Consider the following 17,296-nt stretch of genomic DNA (forward strand, 5'->3'; position numbering starts at 1 on the left):
GACTAAGTTCTCACCTTCTTAGTATCTCGCACGCATTCTATGAAATCTGAGTATTCAAAATCGCATTCCTTGAAGGCTCTTGTGTACCCAAGACCCTTAGCACACCGCATCCAGTCTCTCTCAAAATCAGCGCACTTCGGTTCAAAGCTGAAATGTGTTTTTGGAACATTGAAGCCAGCATAGTGCAGGTCATATGAGTGTTTCGGAATCTTTTCCATGATGTTCAGACGGCTTCAAAAAATAATTTAAAAAAAAATATAATTTCACATAACATACTTTTTTAATACAATTATGATAAATAATTAGCAAGAAGTACCGTATATACTCTCGTATAAGACGAGGCAGAAAACGGTAAATTACGATCGAAAAGCAGGGGGTTGTTTTGTACGTGCGACATACAAATTTCAGATTTTTAAAATTATGTTCGTCTATTGTGCGGATCGTCTGTAACTCACAAACTTACTACTGCAATGAAGCTACTAAAATGTTAGTACAGTAGGCCCATGAATGAACGCAATTTTAAATATGAGGAAATGAGATTTTGGTGTTATGTATTATATATTAATGGTATTATTTGGAAGATTTGCCTTGCATTTGGCTCCATTTTTAGCTACTGTAGCTAGATGCAGTATCAGGACCATAAAAAAGCAGCAAAAAGTATGAATTTTGATAGTGAAACAGGAGGGTTGTCTTATACACATACGTCCAACATACAAAAATCATCCAAAAATCTTCTGAAAAACTTGGGGGTTTTTATATATGTGGGTTGCCTTATACGAGAGTACAGCTGTACATACGGTAATTTATTTATTTATTTTTTTAATACTTAAATTTTAATGCATTCATTGTGCAAAAAAAACCAAAAAAAAAAAAAACCAAAAACTAAAGCTTTACTATTAAATTTAAACTCAATAGTAAACTGTGTAGAATGAACTCTACCTTCTCTGACTGTTTTTATTTGCCTTAATTTATATCTACTTTGCCATTCTGCATTTTATAATTAGTAGAAGGGTGGTTGACTCTTACAGTATTTTAGAGGATCTCATTTTTAGTATATTCTGTTTCTGGATCTGTGTGAGTACAGTGATAATGTCCCTGTAAACCACAGGTTCCAGACTCTAAAGTATGGCCTGCAGGTGGAATATCCTCCGTGTAAAAATTTGGCCTAGAAGTCCGTCCGCGCATTTAGGAAAATAAGGGCCAATTTCAATGTAAAATTAGGCTTTCATCTACAGTAATCTTAATATATAAACATTGTATTATTATGCAGTAATTACAGTACTATTCTGCGCACCTATTTTCCTAGTGATTTTCTGCGCAAATTTGAAATGGTTTTTAAGGTATCATCTGCGGAATTTAAAAAATTTACAGTACGGCAGACTGCAAAACATCTTTGGCTAGACATTCCTTTGTTTTTTCACATTGTAAACTTGCTAACTAGTTGTAGGCTAGAAGTAGATTGGATAGGCTTAGTTACTGATCATACTGTACACACACACACACAGTGTGGTGTGAACCAGCTAACGCTCCTGCTTCCTAGAAAATGTGTATAAAATAATTATAGAGAAAAGTACGTTAACCAGGGTCTACAGTAGCAGCACTGCTCGCCTGTCAACTTTGGCCCTACATAAGTCACTGCATCAGCATGCCTTTTCCACGAATCGGTATACATCTTGTAGTGATGATAAACAACCCAAGTCACTAGTACGTATGTAACCAACAACAATAAGATAAATTCATAACTCCATAACGGAGGATCGTATTGCATTAATTTTTTTTTTTGCAAAATGTTTTTAAAAACGACTATTCTAAGCCATTACATGACTGAAAAATATTGAAAAATGTTTTGACCTTTGAAATAAAGGTGGAAAAAGAAGAGCCTATTACTGTATTAAAATTGGCCTATCTATGTAACAGTAGTACAGCACTTTAATAGTAAGTACAAACTAGACAATAGCCAGACTGCATAAATAAGGCCTGCGTGGGGAATGTATCACTCACGCAAAAATTGGGCGTAGAAATTCGGAAAATAAGGGCAGATTTTGCAGAAAATTAGCCTTTGATCAAATCCTAATATAATTAACAATGTTTTTTAGAAAGAAGTTTAGTAATTCATGTTTTTAACATAATAAATAAATAAATATTAGGCCTAAGCACTATTCTACTGTACAGAAAAGGTCTATTTTAATAATACACTAATTAGATAGGCTAGCCCTTTTTTAGATCTTGATTTCTGAGGTTAATTACATTTTTCATTTTTGGCCTAGTAGGCCCTCCTAGATAGATAGTTGCTTCTAAAGAATTGTTTTTTATTAAGAACAATTTCTAAAATCGTGGAAAAGGCGCAGGCGTATTCCCAGCACTTAGCAGGTCCTAGGCCCTAGCCAGCTATAGGGCCAGGCCGAGCCAAGACAGGTCTAGGCCTAGGCTAGACGCTAGACTCTAGCCTAGGCCTAGGCCTTCTAAGCCTTCTTAGCTAAGCCTAGGAGCCTCCTACCTAGGCCCGAAACATGCGCTTTAAATCATATTCTAAGTAAAATGGCAATGAACAAATGTCAATGAGGTAAAGAACAAAACAAATTTTACAAAAAAAAAAAAAATATATATATATATAACAACAATTGTTTGCAAACCATAAAATTAACACAAAAAACTTACAATTCATTCAGTGACAGCAGCAACAAAATACTGCGAAAACTCCCTCTACCTATACAATAATTGTGATGATCGTCAAAGGAAAAAAGCAAAACTGGTGCAAAAACAATCTATAATAGCTTAGCATATTTTTCAATAAATTTATTTCTACAACTGAAAATAATAAAAAATTAAATTTTTCAACTTACTTATAGGGAATAAATAGTTAAACAAATAATGAAAGCTATTAATTAACTAACATATTTGGAAGCCAGTTTCATCTTTCGTTTCATAAATAATGTTAAAATTGCCAGCCGCTAAATAGTAATTCCACTCATGATTTTAAAATATCCGACGACTGGAAAGTTACCAGGCAACTGCTATGACGCAAATAAACAAAACATGTGTGAGAATCGAGTCGCTCTCTCCCAGTTTTGTATCGATGTGATACAGTAGGTCCTAGGCTTAATTAATTTAAACATGTCTGGCTACGTAGGAGTCCCAGATTATTATGAAAGAAAAGGTTCATTATTTTTAAGATCTGATCATATGAACTATGGAAGACCGACCCTAAACAGTAACTGGTATGTAAAAGCATTTTATTACTCAGGACTCTGCTGGGCCAGCTGAGGTCTAGGCCTAGGCCTAGCTAGCTTGCTAGACTATGCCCTGGCTAGGTCTATATGATGGGCCTAGCATAGGCCTAGCTAGGCTTAGCCTGCCTTGGAATACTGCTATTTATCATCATATGGTAGTACCTTAGGCCTAGAACTCAGGGCCTGAATCCTGATATAAGCGTACACGGAGTATGGTCGAGGCGACCGCGAGAGAAAGCGGCCGCGCTCAAAATGTATGGAACGCCAGTACGGTAGGGCTATACTGATTGATTGGGCAAGTGTTTCGAAATATAGAGAAATCAATGTATAATTATCAGACTTGTACTAAACAAATATATATAAAAAATGGAATATTTTTTATTTCTCGTAGTCTTCTTGGCCCTGGTTGATTAAAGATCGATTTGTTTACAGATTGATTACAGATTGAAACATTTTTGTACGTACATGACATAATTGAATCATGTTAGTAAAATTTGAATAAATAAACTAAAGAAGCCATTTAAAAATTACCATCCATTTCTGTAAGAAAATAGGCATACTATTGATATAATAAATATACTAACTAAATATTAAGTCTCGATATATAAATTATGAAAGAAAATATACATTAATTTGTTAATTGATTAAAACAGTATTAATATCGAACTCTGATGCCCATTGTCCAACATACATTTTGCATACAGTACTGCACGCTTGGCGCTCCATACAAATTGCTGTGTATCGACTCGCGGCCCCTACGACCCTAATCCGCGTACACTAGTCAGGCCTCATTTACCCCTAAACTTTTTTTTTTTTTTTTTTTTTTTTGGAAACCTATTTTTTTTTTTATCTAGCCTAGCTAAGCCTAGGGCCCTAGCCTAGGCCTATACAAGTATACTGTATTATTATGCTCAAATAAATTGGAAATGAAAGGTTGATCTAGGCCTAACCTAGTGCTGCGCCACCCGACAACTAGGCCTACAATACAACAACGTGGAGCCGAGGAGGTATAAACTTGCTTTATGTGGAGCAGCAGCATACAATACATGTTTCAAAGGCTTATTGTTGTGGAAGGACGAGAGTAGCTGGTACCAATTTACCGGGTAGCAGATATGAAGAGACCCTTAGGGGAGTAAGCAAGTTACTGTATGAGCTAGTCCTCACCTCAAGCGATTTGAGACTTCGGTATGAAGCGCTATATAAATCTAACTACATTAGATTACATTATTAGAGCTCGCTCCTCTATTTTTTATACCTCCCTAATGCAACGTTTAGATACAGATACAAACATGTTCCTTATCTTGCATAACCTTCAATGTAAGTGTTATTCAAGGAGCCATGCGACTCCAACTAAAACCTGAACCGGGGTCCTCAGCACAAGAAGAGCTGGAACAGGGGTTCTCCACTTGCGGTCCCCGGGCCATCTCCAGCCTACGAATGTGTGCTACTATGCAGCCTGTGAGTGTGTTTTATGCATCCTGTGAGAACAAGCCGAAAATAATATTTTCCGTTAGACTAGGGCCGACTAGGCCTGTATATATTAGTCCTATACAGTATATATATTGCCCCACAATTTGTAGCGTTTTAATTAATAAAATAGAAAAAAAAACCATAACATAATAATACATAATAAATTGGAGAATTTGTATAGCGCCTGTTAAAAAAAAATTTTTTTGTCTCTGGCGCTTAAAGATAAAAGAGTTATGTTAAAGAGATAGGTTTTAAGGAGGGTCTTTAATGCATTAGTATCAGAAGTTGATCTAAGATTAGATCAACTTCCATGCCAACTTTCGTCCTCTCGCACAATCCCTTGATGTTTCACGTCTAGGCAGCCGGCCTAGCATGATAGCATGGCGGCGCTCTACTGCTTGTAGCGTGTAGTCTAGAGTTTCTATATAGGAACTCTAGTGTAGTTCAATATATGGCAAGGGTAGCATTCTTCTTTGGTCAACATGCCCTGTATAAGCATTATTTTCAAAAAAGTCCTAATTTGGGAAGGGAGATCAATCCTCCCCTTGCTCGCAACTGCGGTGCTTGGATGGCGCTATGTGCCAAAGTAGGCCTGCGTCTCTTGCCCTGGCCCATCAAATTTATTCAATGAACAATTTTGGCCCTTATTGCTATATAGTAGAGAGCTAGAACAGTAATAACTCTTTGCCAACTGCTCAGCAGGTAAAGGGTAAATACAGTTTTTGTATCATTCCTTTTCATCAGGCATCAAGCAAGAGAAGCAGAACCTAAAGACTACAATATTTCAGATCAAACTCAAAAGCGAAACCTACATACAGCAACATATCGTAGGATTGGTGACATCACAGATGGAGTAAGTACATTTTACTGCATCATGTTTAGAACATTTTTCCTATAAATATATCCTTTAATATTTTCTTAAAATTTTGTAACGAAAACACTAAAAGTCACCAGTTACTGTTTTAGTCCTGTCATATGCAATTTTTAAATGTTTTAAAGTACAGTGCTTTTAATCAGTGAATTTGTAGCAATAAAAACTCACTTAGAATCATTGATAATCCTTACTCCAGAATTTTATCATGCTTATCCATTGTGGGCCATTCTCTGTATCTCAATCAGTGATGATACCAGGGAGGGCATTTCCCCTCCCCAACCCCGCCATTGTCAGATGCCACAACAAGGTCGTCGGACCAGGCATAATACTTTGCCCATCCAAATATCATTTGATTGCCAATCTCTATTAGTGGACCATAAAGCTCTCTCTGTGTACCGTACCAGGGATTTTTATTCAGAGACCCTGACTGAGGCTCCATTCGACCACTTGGTTCCAGCCCCCTGTCGATCATGTTGGACCCCCTGTTGGCAAATTTCTTGATTTCACTGATCCCAACAAGTGTCATAAAGTAGTAAAGTGGTCCTTTATCTTTAAATGACATTTTTCTTCTCTTTCCTTCGAATCTCCTTTTCAAAATATCTGTCAATACATCATGACTCTTGTGTCAGTTTATAAAGATATATTTCCCCAAAAAAAAAAGAAAAAAAAAAAAAAAAATACCCTGAAAAATAAAAGTTTGAACTGCTCATTTTTAAATAACAACATAAATTATCACTTTCAATAAGTCACAGTTTGAATGATCTATAGGCTTTTCACTACGAAAACCTTTAAATTTTCTCTCAGAAATTTAAGGGTATTTTATATTTGCAAGCTCATAAGAATGATATTAGTATAAGCTGGGCACTCTCTTTGTCGTACAACTGTCAGCTGGCAAATCCAACTCCTTTCCATGTGAGCACTAGATGAAGTGACGCTGTCTGCTGATTGTTGGTGGCAGTCTGAACTGATCGTCATTAAAAATGATTTTCAAAGGGACTTTGAAGTTGCTTGTCCCATGTACTACATGATCCATGTATATGTTAAAAAACATGTATCACTCTTTGAAAATGAGCAAAGGATTGGCCCCTGGTTTACTACTGAATTTACAAAATCCTGGTTTACTACTGAATTTACAATCAGGGGTGACACTGCTCTATGTCTACCATTTCTCTCCCTTCAGAAGTATAGATAAGTACCTTTTATTAGATTGTTGTAGCTTTGAATGTATTGTCCTGTGTTCATTATATAAAGCTCGACTAGAGTGTGGAGGAGGTTGTGCTTTGGGCACTTTTTGCAGATTTATAGATCCAGTGACCTTCTGGCAATAACACCATTGCCAGCACCCTGTATCCCTTTGCAAAATGTGTAAAATAAATTCCTTTACATTATTACTGCAGTTTATGCAAAGACTGTTAACTAGTTAATTGTTGACTAGTTGAAGTCCTTGGTTTATGAGTTCATTAGACTGTATTACTTGACTACAGTGGCGTATCTAGCGAGGTATGCACGTTCCTCCAAAAATTACTTGCTTCCCCCCAGTCTCGCCCCCCCCAACAAAATGTCACCTGCAAGTAGCACCGCGTCCCCCCCCCCCCATCAGCATCCCTATTTCAAGACTTCTAGATATGCCGCTGCTTAACTTACATCAATGAGTTTTATACTTACAATTTATCAAGCAACTTGATGAAATAAATATAATTGTTTATAGCATTCTGGGGTGCACTAAACATAAAGGGTGGATTTGACAGCAGTGTAGTGTTTGCTCCGCCATGTGTGTAGGTGTGTATTTGGCCGTATGCACTGTGTGTACATCAAATTTTGCATTCTTTAAGACGTATACATCTTCAGGTGATATATCAAGTGTCAACATAACTTTGAAAACTTGTCAATCACTACTTTCGATTTTTTTAAAATAATGATTTATTTATCCGAATATCCTCTAAAATTTGATACATTGCATTCATTTATCAAAAGTCATAAGTACTTCCTCGCTAATTACCTCACATGTCAACATACACCAGAAGCCAAGGTCATCATATTATTGTGAAAAAAATATCGATATTCATTTGATGATTGCAGTTTGGGCTCTGCACCTTAATGTGGGTATGGTAAAATTAGAAGTAGGTAAAGGTAGGAGAATAACCCATAAGTTGCAGCATCATTGTGCTGAGTTGCGTATGGGCGTGGTCCGTGACTACCTAGCAGCCGTAAAGAGGCGCTTCTTGGTAGATACATGTTTTCATCATTTCACAACGACAGGGGCTGAAATGAACCATAACATCGGGGTAACCCCCTACTCTTCCAAAAGATGCAATGGGTTCTTTAAAGTGCACATGAGCCAGATGTATACACTGGACCTCTATTTTAAGTCCTTATCCGGGAAGACTTGGTTCTACCAACCGAACCATGTGCGAGGAGCGGCTGGAACCAGTGCCGATGTTAAAGCTGTAGCTAGCGGCTTCCCTGCCTTACCGTTCGGCCACTCGACTCGTTTCTGTTCCCATGCTGTCCAGTTCGCTTGTAGTATGTGACAAAGAACTTTCTTTACAAGATTTTCTTTGCTTTAATTTTACAGTATTATTACCATTATCCTCATCTTCATCATCAACATATCATATTTATTATGATCTTTGCCATCATCATCATTGTCTTCATCATCATCATCGTCGTTGTCGTCATCATCATCAAAATTAATATTAATTATCATCAACATTACCATAATTTTCATTAGCATTACCATAGTCATCGTTATCATCATCATCTTAATCAACATAATCATCATCATTATTATTATTAATATTATTATTATATTATTATTATTATTATTGCAATCTCCTCTGGAACTCTTTTTCTAACTGTTTCCACTCAGTTTAAATTTAATTTCTAAGCAATCACAGCCTTTTATACCATGTACCCATCTGGATAAAAAGACTGTGGGCATCCCCCTCCTTTTAATTATATATAATAAATAAAATGATTTTAAGCCTTCCCTAAAACTTAGGTGAAAGAAACAGTTTCTAAAAATGGATTTATCTCCATAAGTATGGTGATGCCCAAAAAATTATTGTTTTTTTTGTTTTTTGTTTTTTTTAGGAGCAGCCACCGGATTTCCCTGATCATTCAAATGGATACCGCAAGTGCCATAGTCAGTTCACAGATACTGCAGATTACAGGAGATTCGGTCGCAACACTTGGCAGGATGAGAGCGCTATTTATGCCAACAGAGATTACAAGAGGGCGCTCTTTCCACCAACACACACAATACCGCAACAACTTGAATAATTGTATATGATTGTTTATTTTTCTATTGTTTTTATATCTTGCTGATAACGAACAAAAAGATGGATGTAGATTTTATTTTCACTTTCATTAAAAAAATCATGTGGAAAATGAAAGAACTTTTTGTGCAATAAAAGGCATCAGTTGTATCAGATTTCCTTTGAAAAACGAAGTGTTTGCATTTGAAAAATGTTTTAAGAAATGTGGACAGTTACACTATTTGTATTACATTACGTCGTAAAGCAAGTAAGCATATTTTATTAAAATTATCGAGTAAGTAGATTAGACCATGATAGGTCTACATATTTATTGGTATACCCAGAATTAGCAGATTTAACTATTTAACTGCTAAAATTATTACTACATTCGGGAAATGTCTATTTAAATATATTTTTACTAGTTTTAACATTAAAGTAAATTAATGTGATGTATTTTTAACATTAACATACTGATGTAGACAATAATAAACGTACTGGTGTGTAACATTAGATCACGTGATTAGATAAATTGCAGACTTCGTTGAATATAGGAACGACATCATGCGAGTACTGTAGAAATAAAATTGTAAATGGGCATATACAATCAGGTGATTGTTGTCTCTTTCGTTTTGTATGTAAAGTGTACGTATAAGTTTGGAAATATGGGATAGCCCTGCAATATTATAGATGTGGTGAAAACTTTGTCTCAGTATGTTCGAACTTTTTTGTAGCTCCAGCAGTTCTCCGAATGGACATCATCAACTTTTCAGTCACATACATTATTTTATTAGAGACTTTAAAAAATTAAAATTAAAATTAGAGACTGTGGTGCACAACCCGGTGCAGATAAAACACTCATATAGTGTTGCGTGTGTTTAAGTGTTCCCTTCAAGCCCAGCCAATATACACGCTTACTTTCTTTTTGTTAAGAGATTTGATTTGCTGCTGCCTGAGGAAAGGAATATGCCTGAGAAAGAGAATCGCTCTTTCCCACCCCTGGATCCGCCAAGGATGCCACTCTGTAAAAACACATGGAAAGATTTAATACTGCTGTAGAATTACATTCATAACGCTTTATTACCAAACAATGATCAGTTTTTATTAAAAACTAACTAGGCCTAGTATACACTTTTCTTAACCCCTATCACACTTAAAGGGCGTAGGCCTACCAAAGCCTCACATACTCCATCAGATGGTCATACAGTGGGCTATCTAAAGTGGGATGAACCGGTAGTTCACAATGTATAGGCAATTAAATCTGAATCCAACAGTTTATAGTTTAATGACAAACAATGAAAAACTTGATACAATAATTTCCATATCATTTGATTATATAATTGATAAGGCATTCTGAATTGGATGAAGCGAAAATCCGTAAAGCTCGACCGATTACCTGACTAGTAATATTCTGTTATTTACTTGGAGTAGGAGAGGGTAAATGAATAAAAGAATGTAACCATAATAATTAACAATAATAATAATAATAATAATAATAATAATAATAATAATAATAATAATAATAATAATAATAATAATAATAATAATAATAATAATAATAACAATAACAATAACAATAATAATAATATAATGACAGCAGCATCACAAGATTAAGCCTGTCCGGACAAATCACATTTTATGTGACATGCTTGAATATGGTAGTGATGACATCACATTATGACCTTAATAAGCACATTATGACTATTGCCATACAACAGTTTTTGTTAAAGAAAATGTTAAGTTGTTGACAACTTAGAGATCAACGTTCACGTATCATGTTCCTATAGATTGAAGAGAGCATGATGTTGAGTCTTATATTTTCGAACTGATGTATGCTGTCCTAATGGTATGTATTGTATAAGCTCAACTTATATAGGTCTATCAATATAATCGGAAATATGGGTAATACACAGTAAACTGATTCCAAATCTATTGACTTAAATATACTGATTAGAAAAGCAGTGTTTATGATAACATTTCAATGGCATGAATAATGAAGAGTTTTCAAAGTTAAAATGATATCAAATCATTACATTATTACTTTGTAAAGCTATGCCACAAAAACATTGTTTGTATTGGATTCAAACTCATTGAGGTAATGAATTTCATTGGTTGAGAAAGCTAAGCAAAATAATTTATTTTACAGTTTATTATTATCCAATTGAAATCATTATCTTAAACCACATGTTTCAATATCCCTACTCAATCTGTTCATGTAGTCTGGCCTTTAAGATTCGGGTCCTTGGTTATTCCGGCGTGCTCTTTTGCCTTCAGACGGAGCTCGGCAATGCTCGATGAACTTGTTGTGTTACAGGCACTGACAAATCCGAACATACCAGAGTAGGTACTTGGCGTGGACACTAGCGTCGAGTAACATGAACAGCTTGGTACAGCAACAGAGCCTAGAGTCATGCCACATCTGGTAGTAAAAAAATGAGGAAGAAAACAAAATCCGAAATACGTTATTTTGTTGTGTATAGACATTTAACAACTAAAAAAATACTGACGAAACGCATAAATGAGGTCTTCAAATTATTACCATGTGAACAGAAATTTTCCCAACAAAAATATATAAAACTGAATTATCTGCTACGCCATTTAGGAGATCTAAACTTTATGAAAAATATACGAACTCGTTTTTATGCTTTCCGAAATTCTTTTCGTTAGAAATAGGTTATTGAAATGGATGGAATGTTTTGGGCTGCGCTTTTTAGATCTAAAAAGTAAACTCGCCAATTACAGGAAGTTCTAGAGAACAAATTTTTTTCTAGTGTCGATCATTATCTTGAACTGGAGCACTGAGATACCGTACCAAGTATCTTTACTACCAAGTTAAATCTCAACAACTCCATTTTGGAATAGGGCCTATGTCTCTTTAGTTTATATTTGTAGCTTGGTTAAGATCCAATTACAGGGTCCTGGACTCAATTACAGGTACATTTTTTTTCCCTCGACCCTAAATGATTCTCTCCTTTAGTCTCACAATGAGCCATAGTTTACGGAGAGAACCCTGTGTGCATGGTTTGTGATGCTTAAAAGCATCGTTCAATTCTGAAATTTGCAATTTTACTTGTGAAAAAGAAAAATTGTGTAAAGAAAAAGGTCGCTAAACATGAGTGCATCAATGGTTTAGGCACTATTGTTATAACTATTTATATTTAGTTTTGATATAAAAGTTCCAGTTGGACAAATCACAGGAACATTGTAATATTAATATTCATTCATTTTTTTTAAAATCTGACTATATCAATAACCAATCAAAGTAAAAAAAAAGACCGTGGAATATTTGTCACATTTGGAAAATAAATAACATCTATGACGACTTCATCCTTTTAATTACGCATAAAACAGTTTTGTTTAGCTAAAAATAGACTGATTGATCGTAATCGTCAAAATTTACGTTAATAGAAATTGAGTGATTGAAGCGTCCTCCCAAATGGATTTGAAGACGTCCTGTAACATACCACTACTTGATGTAAACACGTTAGACACTCGCATATCTCGTTCTGATTAAATGACAGTCGATAGTGGCAGAGGTTACGGGATCGCGGAGGGATAGTTTTATCAACGCTTTTTTAAGAGATTAACTATTTTTTCTCTTTGATGTTTTCTTAAACAATTTGAAAGCAAAAAGCATTTAAAGCACATCTGCCGAGAATGAATACGAAATCAAACTTAATGTTAAGTTTTTTGTTCGATTATTCATTCTGTTGTTGGTCATTTTCTGTTTTCAATCATGATATATTTCCGTTTCATATGAAACGTTTAACTATGCCTACATTACATCTTAAATTTTACTATTTTTTACTTGCAAGATATCGAAAATAATTTTTGGCGCAATTTACGATACGATATATTACTATTATGACTGTCAAACAATAAATCGGACTTATAATAATGACGGTAATTGCTATCAATAATTAATATACGTTTCTTTAGTATAAAGGCCTATATCATGACATATTAATAGCGGCACTTACTTTTCAACATCACTCGACGAGGGCGTATGATGACCTGTAGAGTCATGAGCTAACAAGTCTAAAGGAAGCGTGGCTGTAGGTGGTGGACACATCAGACCGACAGCAGCGGCAGCCAACCATGGGTTCCGTTGCATCGGGCTCGGAGTGTACGAAGGAAGTCGACGGAGCCTCCAAGGATCGTGTCCAAGTTGCATACGTGTGGTTTTTCTCCATTTCGCTCTTCGATTTTGAAACCACACCTTAAAAGAGGAAACATAAATGTATTTGTAGGCCTACATTCATGTCCTCCTACTCTATTCAGCATCAGCTGAGCAGGCCAACTCTAGTTCAGAAATTCTTCACAACTCTCATTAATGGAGATGTTTATGTTTATGTTGTGTTTTTGAAAAAGAAATAAAATACCATAATATTATTTTTATTTCAGAATATAGATGATGCAATTTGATATTCACACAAATACCAAGTAATCTAAAAGAAACATTTGATATTTTCGTCAAGTGAAAATATCCAGGTCTCCAAAACAAATCATCAAGCTATCATATTAGGAACTTTGATTTTGATAAAACATGTTATACTGCGATCCCATTCCATAAATGATAATACTTATATATACATATATAATAATATGTAATCGAAGTATTAGTAACTCACTTGAATTCTGGCTTCGCTGAGATGTGTTCGGATTGCGAGATCTTCACGGACGAATATATCCGGATAATGTGTACGATTAAATAGCGCTTCCAGTTCTTGTAGTTGCTGTGGAGTAAACGTCGTTCGATTACGGCGCTAAAAGATATAAATAATAATTCCTATTGAAATATTGAAACAAAGGACAGACTATACAGATCATCAATTTACTCTCAAATCGTTACAATTAACTATTTTTTTTTATGGGGTATCCCTCCATTAGAAATATATAAATGATTTCTTAAGTTTTTGTCAAACAATTATGTAACATATCAAAGGTGTGATAACAATTTATGATAATATATAGGACCTACTTTGCTAGAATTATAACATGACAGCAGTGGGTTGTCCCAAGTTAAGTAATTTATATTGATTACGGTACTTGAAGGTGCGATTATTGATAAGATAACGATAAAAAAAGTATCATTACCGGTGATTTATTTTTATTTTGTAAACAAAATTAATGTATAGATACGTATGCAGATAACATACAATGACGTTTTAATTTTGGTATCCCAACAGCAAAGCTGATTCCATCACGTCCTCATAACATGAGCAATGCATAGTAAACGTGAGCAAAATATAATCAGTACAATATTATTAAAAATTAACAAATTAATGGCATATAAAGAAATTTGTAAATACATAAAGGTGTTAATATTCTAATTATTTTAAATTTGTATTTATTATAGGCATATTAAATATTGTTATATTATTTAATTATGACTCCATAATGAATTACTTTAACGAGAAAAATATGATTTAGTCAACATATTCTTCGTGCAATATTGCATCTAATAATTTAAAATAGGAAAGTAGATATTATTGTTTTAATTACAAGATTTGAATATACCGAGGCAAGTAAAATCGCTTGTCAATAATTTCAACATTTTTGCCATTTTGAAAAGATAAAAAAATATTCCATCAATCAAAAAGCTATTACAATTATCGAAATGAATAAAGCGAACCAATTTACTTTATTGTTAGGTACGATAAAGAAGCCCTTAGACCTGAGTCATTAATCTATTGTTATTACTTCATATTTATCTTAACTGGTTATTAAAGAGCAAATGCTGTTATTATGTAAACGATGCTTGTAGCTTCTACTAAGTGTACTTAATCATTAAATAGAAGTTTTCAATCAACATCAATTAAGTAAGTAGAAATCCGAGGTTTTTTCCCCTGGAATCATAATCTGTAGCGCGTTGTTTAATGGTCTTTTATACCATAATTAAAATATTGAGGTCAATAAGTTAAATAGACTCGAATGGGTATTGGTGGTTTATTGATATATTCGACATGCGTAATGATAATAGGCCTAATAGTAACAACAAATGTATAATTCCGAGAAAATTTAATAAACTAGTGCACTAATGCACCAACTTAAATCCAATAGACAGTACCGTCGATTACGTCACATAGCGTCTTTGCCCAATAAAAATGCTTGGCGTCGGAATTCCAGAATTTGGAATTGGAGCGAAATTGCACTTACGTTACCACCAGCGCATTTTTACGCAGCACTGTAAAGCCGATTACTCATTGCGTGCGACGGCGACGCGACGGCAACGCGACGAAGAACGCACGCGAAGACGCGGACCCAACGGATCGTCTTTTTAATGAGGATCCGTTCAGATTGCCACTGACAATCAGCAGACGGCGTTGCGTCGTCTATCGCTCTCCGGAAGCAAATGTGGATTCGTCGTGCGACGGTCGTACGATGTAGTGAGTGTCCGGTTTTATTGGTAATGGTCTTAGATATTTTCTACTGAATTAATAGATTGCCATTTTGAAAATACAGAATACTTAATTTAAAATTATCATTGATGTTGGATGATTCTTTCGATTCTGTTATTTATATTTAATAACAGAATAATGTGAATAATGCAATTGGGGTAAATATTTATAATATTGGACTTATATATAATCAAATAACAAAACTTTTTTTATAGTAGAAGGCACAAAAAATATTGTTTAGAACATAAAGATATTAGGCCTATAGAAGAACTATATTGCAAGTCTACACAGAGCACTTAATTCCACTATACCGACATTGGCAGAAATTCGCTGTCATTGAGCCGACATAATAGTAATTTTCACGTTATTGGGGTGGGGTATTTTATTTTGAACTCTGCGCGCTTTAAGCCAGTCTGACCAGGAAACAGTGCTGACACGTTACGGTTTGCTTACGTTAATCTGCATACGACAATTACGACTACAACTTTTTGAACCTGTTCAAAATTTTACGATATTGCACTCTTCCATATGACTATCCGTGCCGTGTCGTATTATAGGCCTAATACCTCTCACACTTACCCCGTGCACCAGACGATTTTAGACTGAGCGTGTCGTCGTAGCTTAGCTTTGTCGTAAGCAAAACGCGCAAAGTGAGAAACCGGCTTAAGTATTAATTTATCACGTTTAAACGCAAGCGCAAATGGATTGACTCCAACGCAAGCCTTTGCAAAAACATTCTGCGTCGAGGTTTGCGTACGTCTGTATGGTCAGATCTTTCCTATACAATGTTGTTTTAAGTTGTAAATAGTTTTAGTAGTTTCAAACTATTCACAGTAAAAATCGACATGGCTACGGCCGGACGTATTGTTGGCTCGTTAATGACAAATCACATTTTGATGCTGGCAGAGCGATTAGACTTTATAAATTCCTGTTCCGACAATCAACATTTATTTGACAAAAACATGTGGCATGCCTAAACGCTATGGTCATGATGACATCACACCATGACCATATATAGGCACATCATGACCATATATAGGCACATCATGACCATATATAGGCGTATCATGACTATATACAACAGTTTTTCAAATAAAATTTGATCGTCTGGACTATTCTTCTGTACAACTCTATGGAAAAATGTGGTTTTGGAGTGAGCCCTCACCTTTAGAGCGCTGCTTACCTGACGTCTACGATGAAATGAGAGTTGATCTAACAGCAATTCATCTCTGATGGAGGTCTGGAGAACAGCCGACGTGTTCGGCAGCATACTACCGCTTGTGACGCCTAGGGAAAATGGAATACAGTACGGCCTGTCAATTTCTATTGCAAATTCAATCAATCAACGATTCCATCTGACATATGTCAATCATAGATGTGGAATCTGTGTTCAATCGTTACGACACATTGTCTCTTGAAATTAAAGAAATCTCTTTCAGGAAACTTTTTGAGGAGGAGATCATTCACTCTAAAAGAAGGACGGCAGGGAAAGTAGGAAAAGTGTCAAAAATCTATGTAGAATAATAAGTAAAATACTTCTTTAAACATTGAAAAACATGGAAATATCATCACACACATTAAATACATGAACTTCTCGCAATTTATGTTACTAAGTTTCATTTTGAGTAAATGTTGTATCATTATCTAAAGTGGTTCACCAGAACAGAATTCAACTCTAATAGCAGACTAAATAGTCAACATCTATAGTCCACTGCTTCATATGAAAACGACGGCCCAACTAAGCAACTCGGCTTTATGGAATTTGAATCCGTTTAGAAATTAATTAATAGATCAATAGTAACCTAGTATCTATTCACACTGTGCGTCAAATCCATCAATATTTTAGAAACTGTAATATATATATATATATATATATATATATATATATTACATATTTTATATTATATTATTTATATTATTTATATTATTTATAATTTATATTATTTTATATTATATTATATATTTCTGGCTGTTTACTTACGTTTACTTTTTAGCTGCTGCTTATCATTTTTGTATCTCTACTGAGATCCAGCCATTGTTTCCCACAGCATTGTTGTTTTCCAGTAT

General features: G+C 34.9%; 2 protein-coding genes across 5 annotated transcripts in view; one reads left to right on the forward strand and one right to left on the reverse strand.

The window, feature by feature from the left end:
* The first annotated feature begins 3,015 nt into the window (after positions 1 to 3,015).
* LOC117107625 (protein C9orf135-like) lies at positions 3,016 to 9,443 on the forward strand. Its single transcript, XM_033249334.1, has 3 exons — positions 3,016 to 3,218; positions 5,445 to 5,553; positions 8,668 to 9,443. The coding sequence occupies exons 1-3, from the start codon at positions 3,115 to 3,117 to the stop codon at positions 8,854 to 8,856; spliced, it is 402 nt and encodes a 133-aa protein (XP_033105225.1). The 5' UTR covers positions 3,016 to 3,114; the 3' UTR covers positions 8,857 to 9,443.
* Positions 9,444 to 10,474: 1,031 nt separating this feature from the next.
* LOC117107662 (paired mesoderm homeobox protein 2-like) overlaps positions 10,475 to 17,296 on the reverse strand; it is a 34,179-nt gene continuing 27,357 nt past the window's right edge. For 2 of the 4 annotated variants that reach the window (XM_033249381.1, XM_033249384.1), the window contains exons 2-5: positions 16,413 to 16,516; positions 13,460 to 13,594; positions 12,809 to 13,047; positions 10,475 to 11,247 (exon numbers count right to left, since the gene is read on the reverse strand). In XM_033249381.1, the coding sequence (XP_033105272.1) occupies positions 11,040 to 11,247; positions 12,809 to 13,047; positions 13,460 to 13,594; positions 16,413 to 16,516 (686 nt within the window). In that variant the 3' untranslated portion in view covers positions 10,475 to 11,039. Of the gene's footprint in view, positions 11,248 to 12,808; positions 13,048 to 13,459; positions 13,595 to 16,394; positions 16,517 to 17,296 lie in introns of all 4 variants that reach the window. The other 2 variants (XM_033249380.1, XM_033249382.1) reach the window with 1 other exon arrangement.

Source organism: Anneissia japonica, unplaced genomic scaffold (assembly GCF_011630105.1).
Source record: "Anneissia japonica isolate Jap-2015-1 unplaced genomic scaffold, ASM1163010v1 scaffold5330_len1712360_cov203, whole genome shotgun sequence".
NCBI lineage: Eukaryota > Metazoa > Echinodermata > Crinoidea > Comatulida > Comatulidae > Anneissia > Anneissia japonica.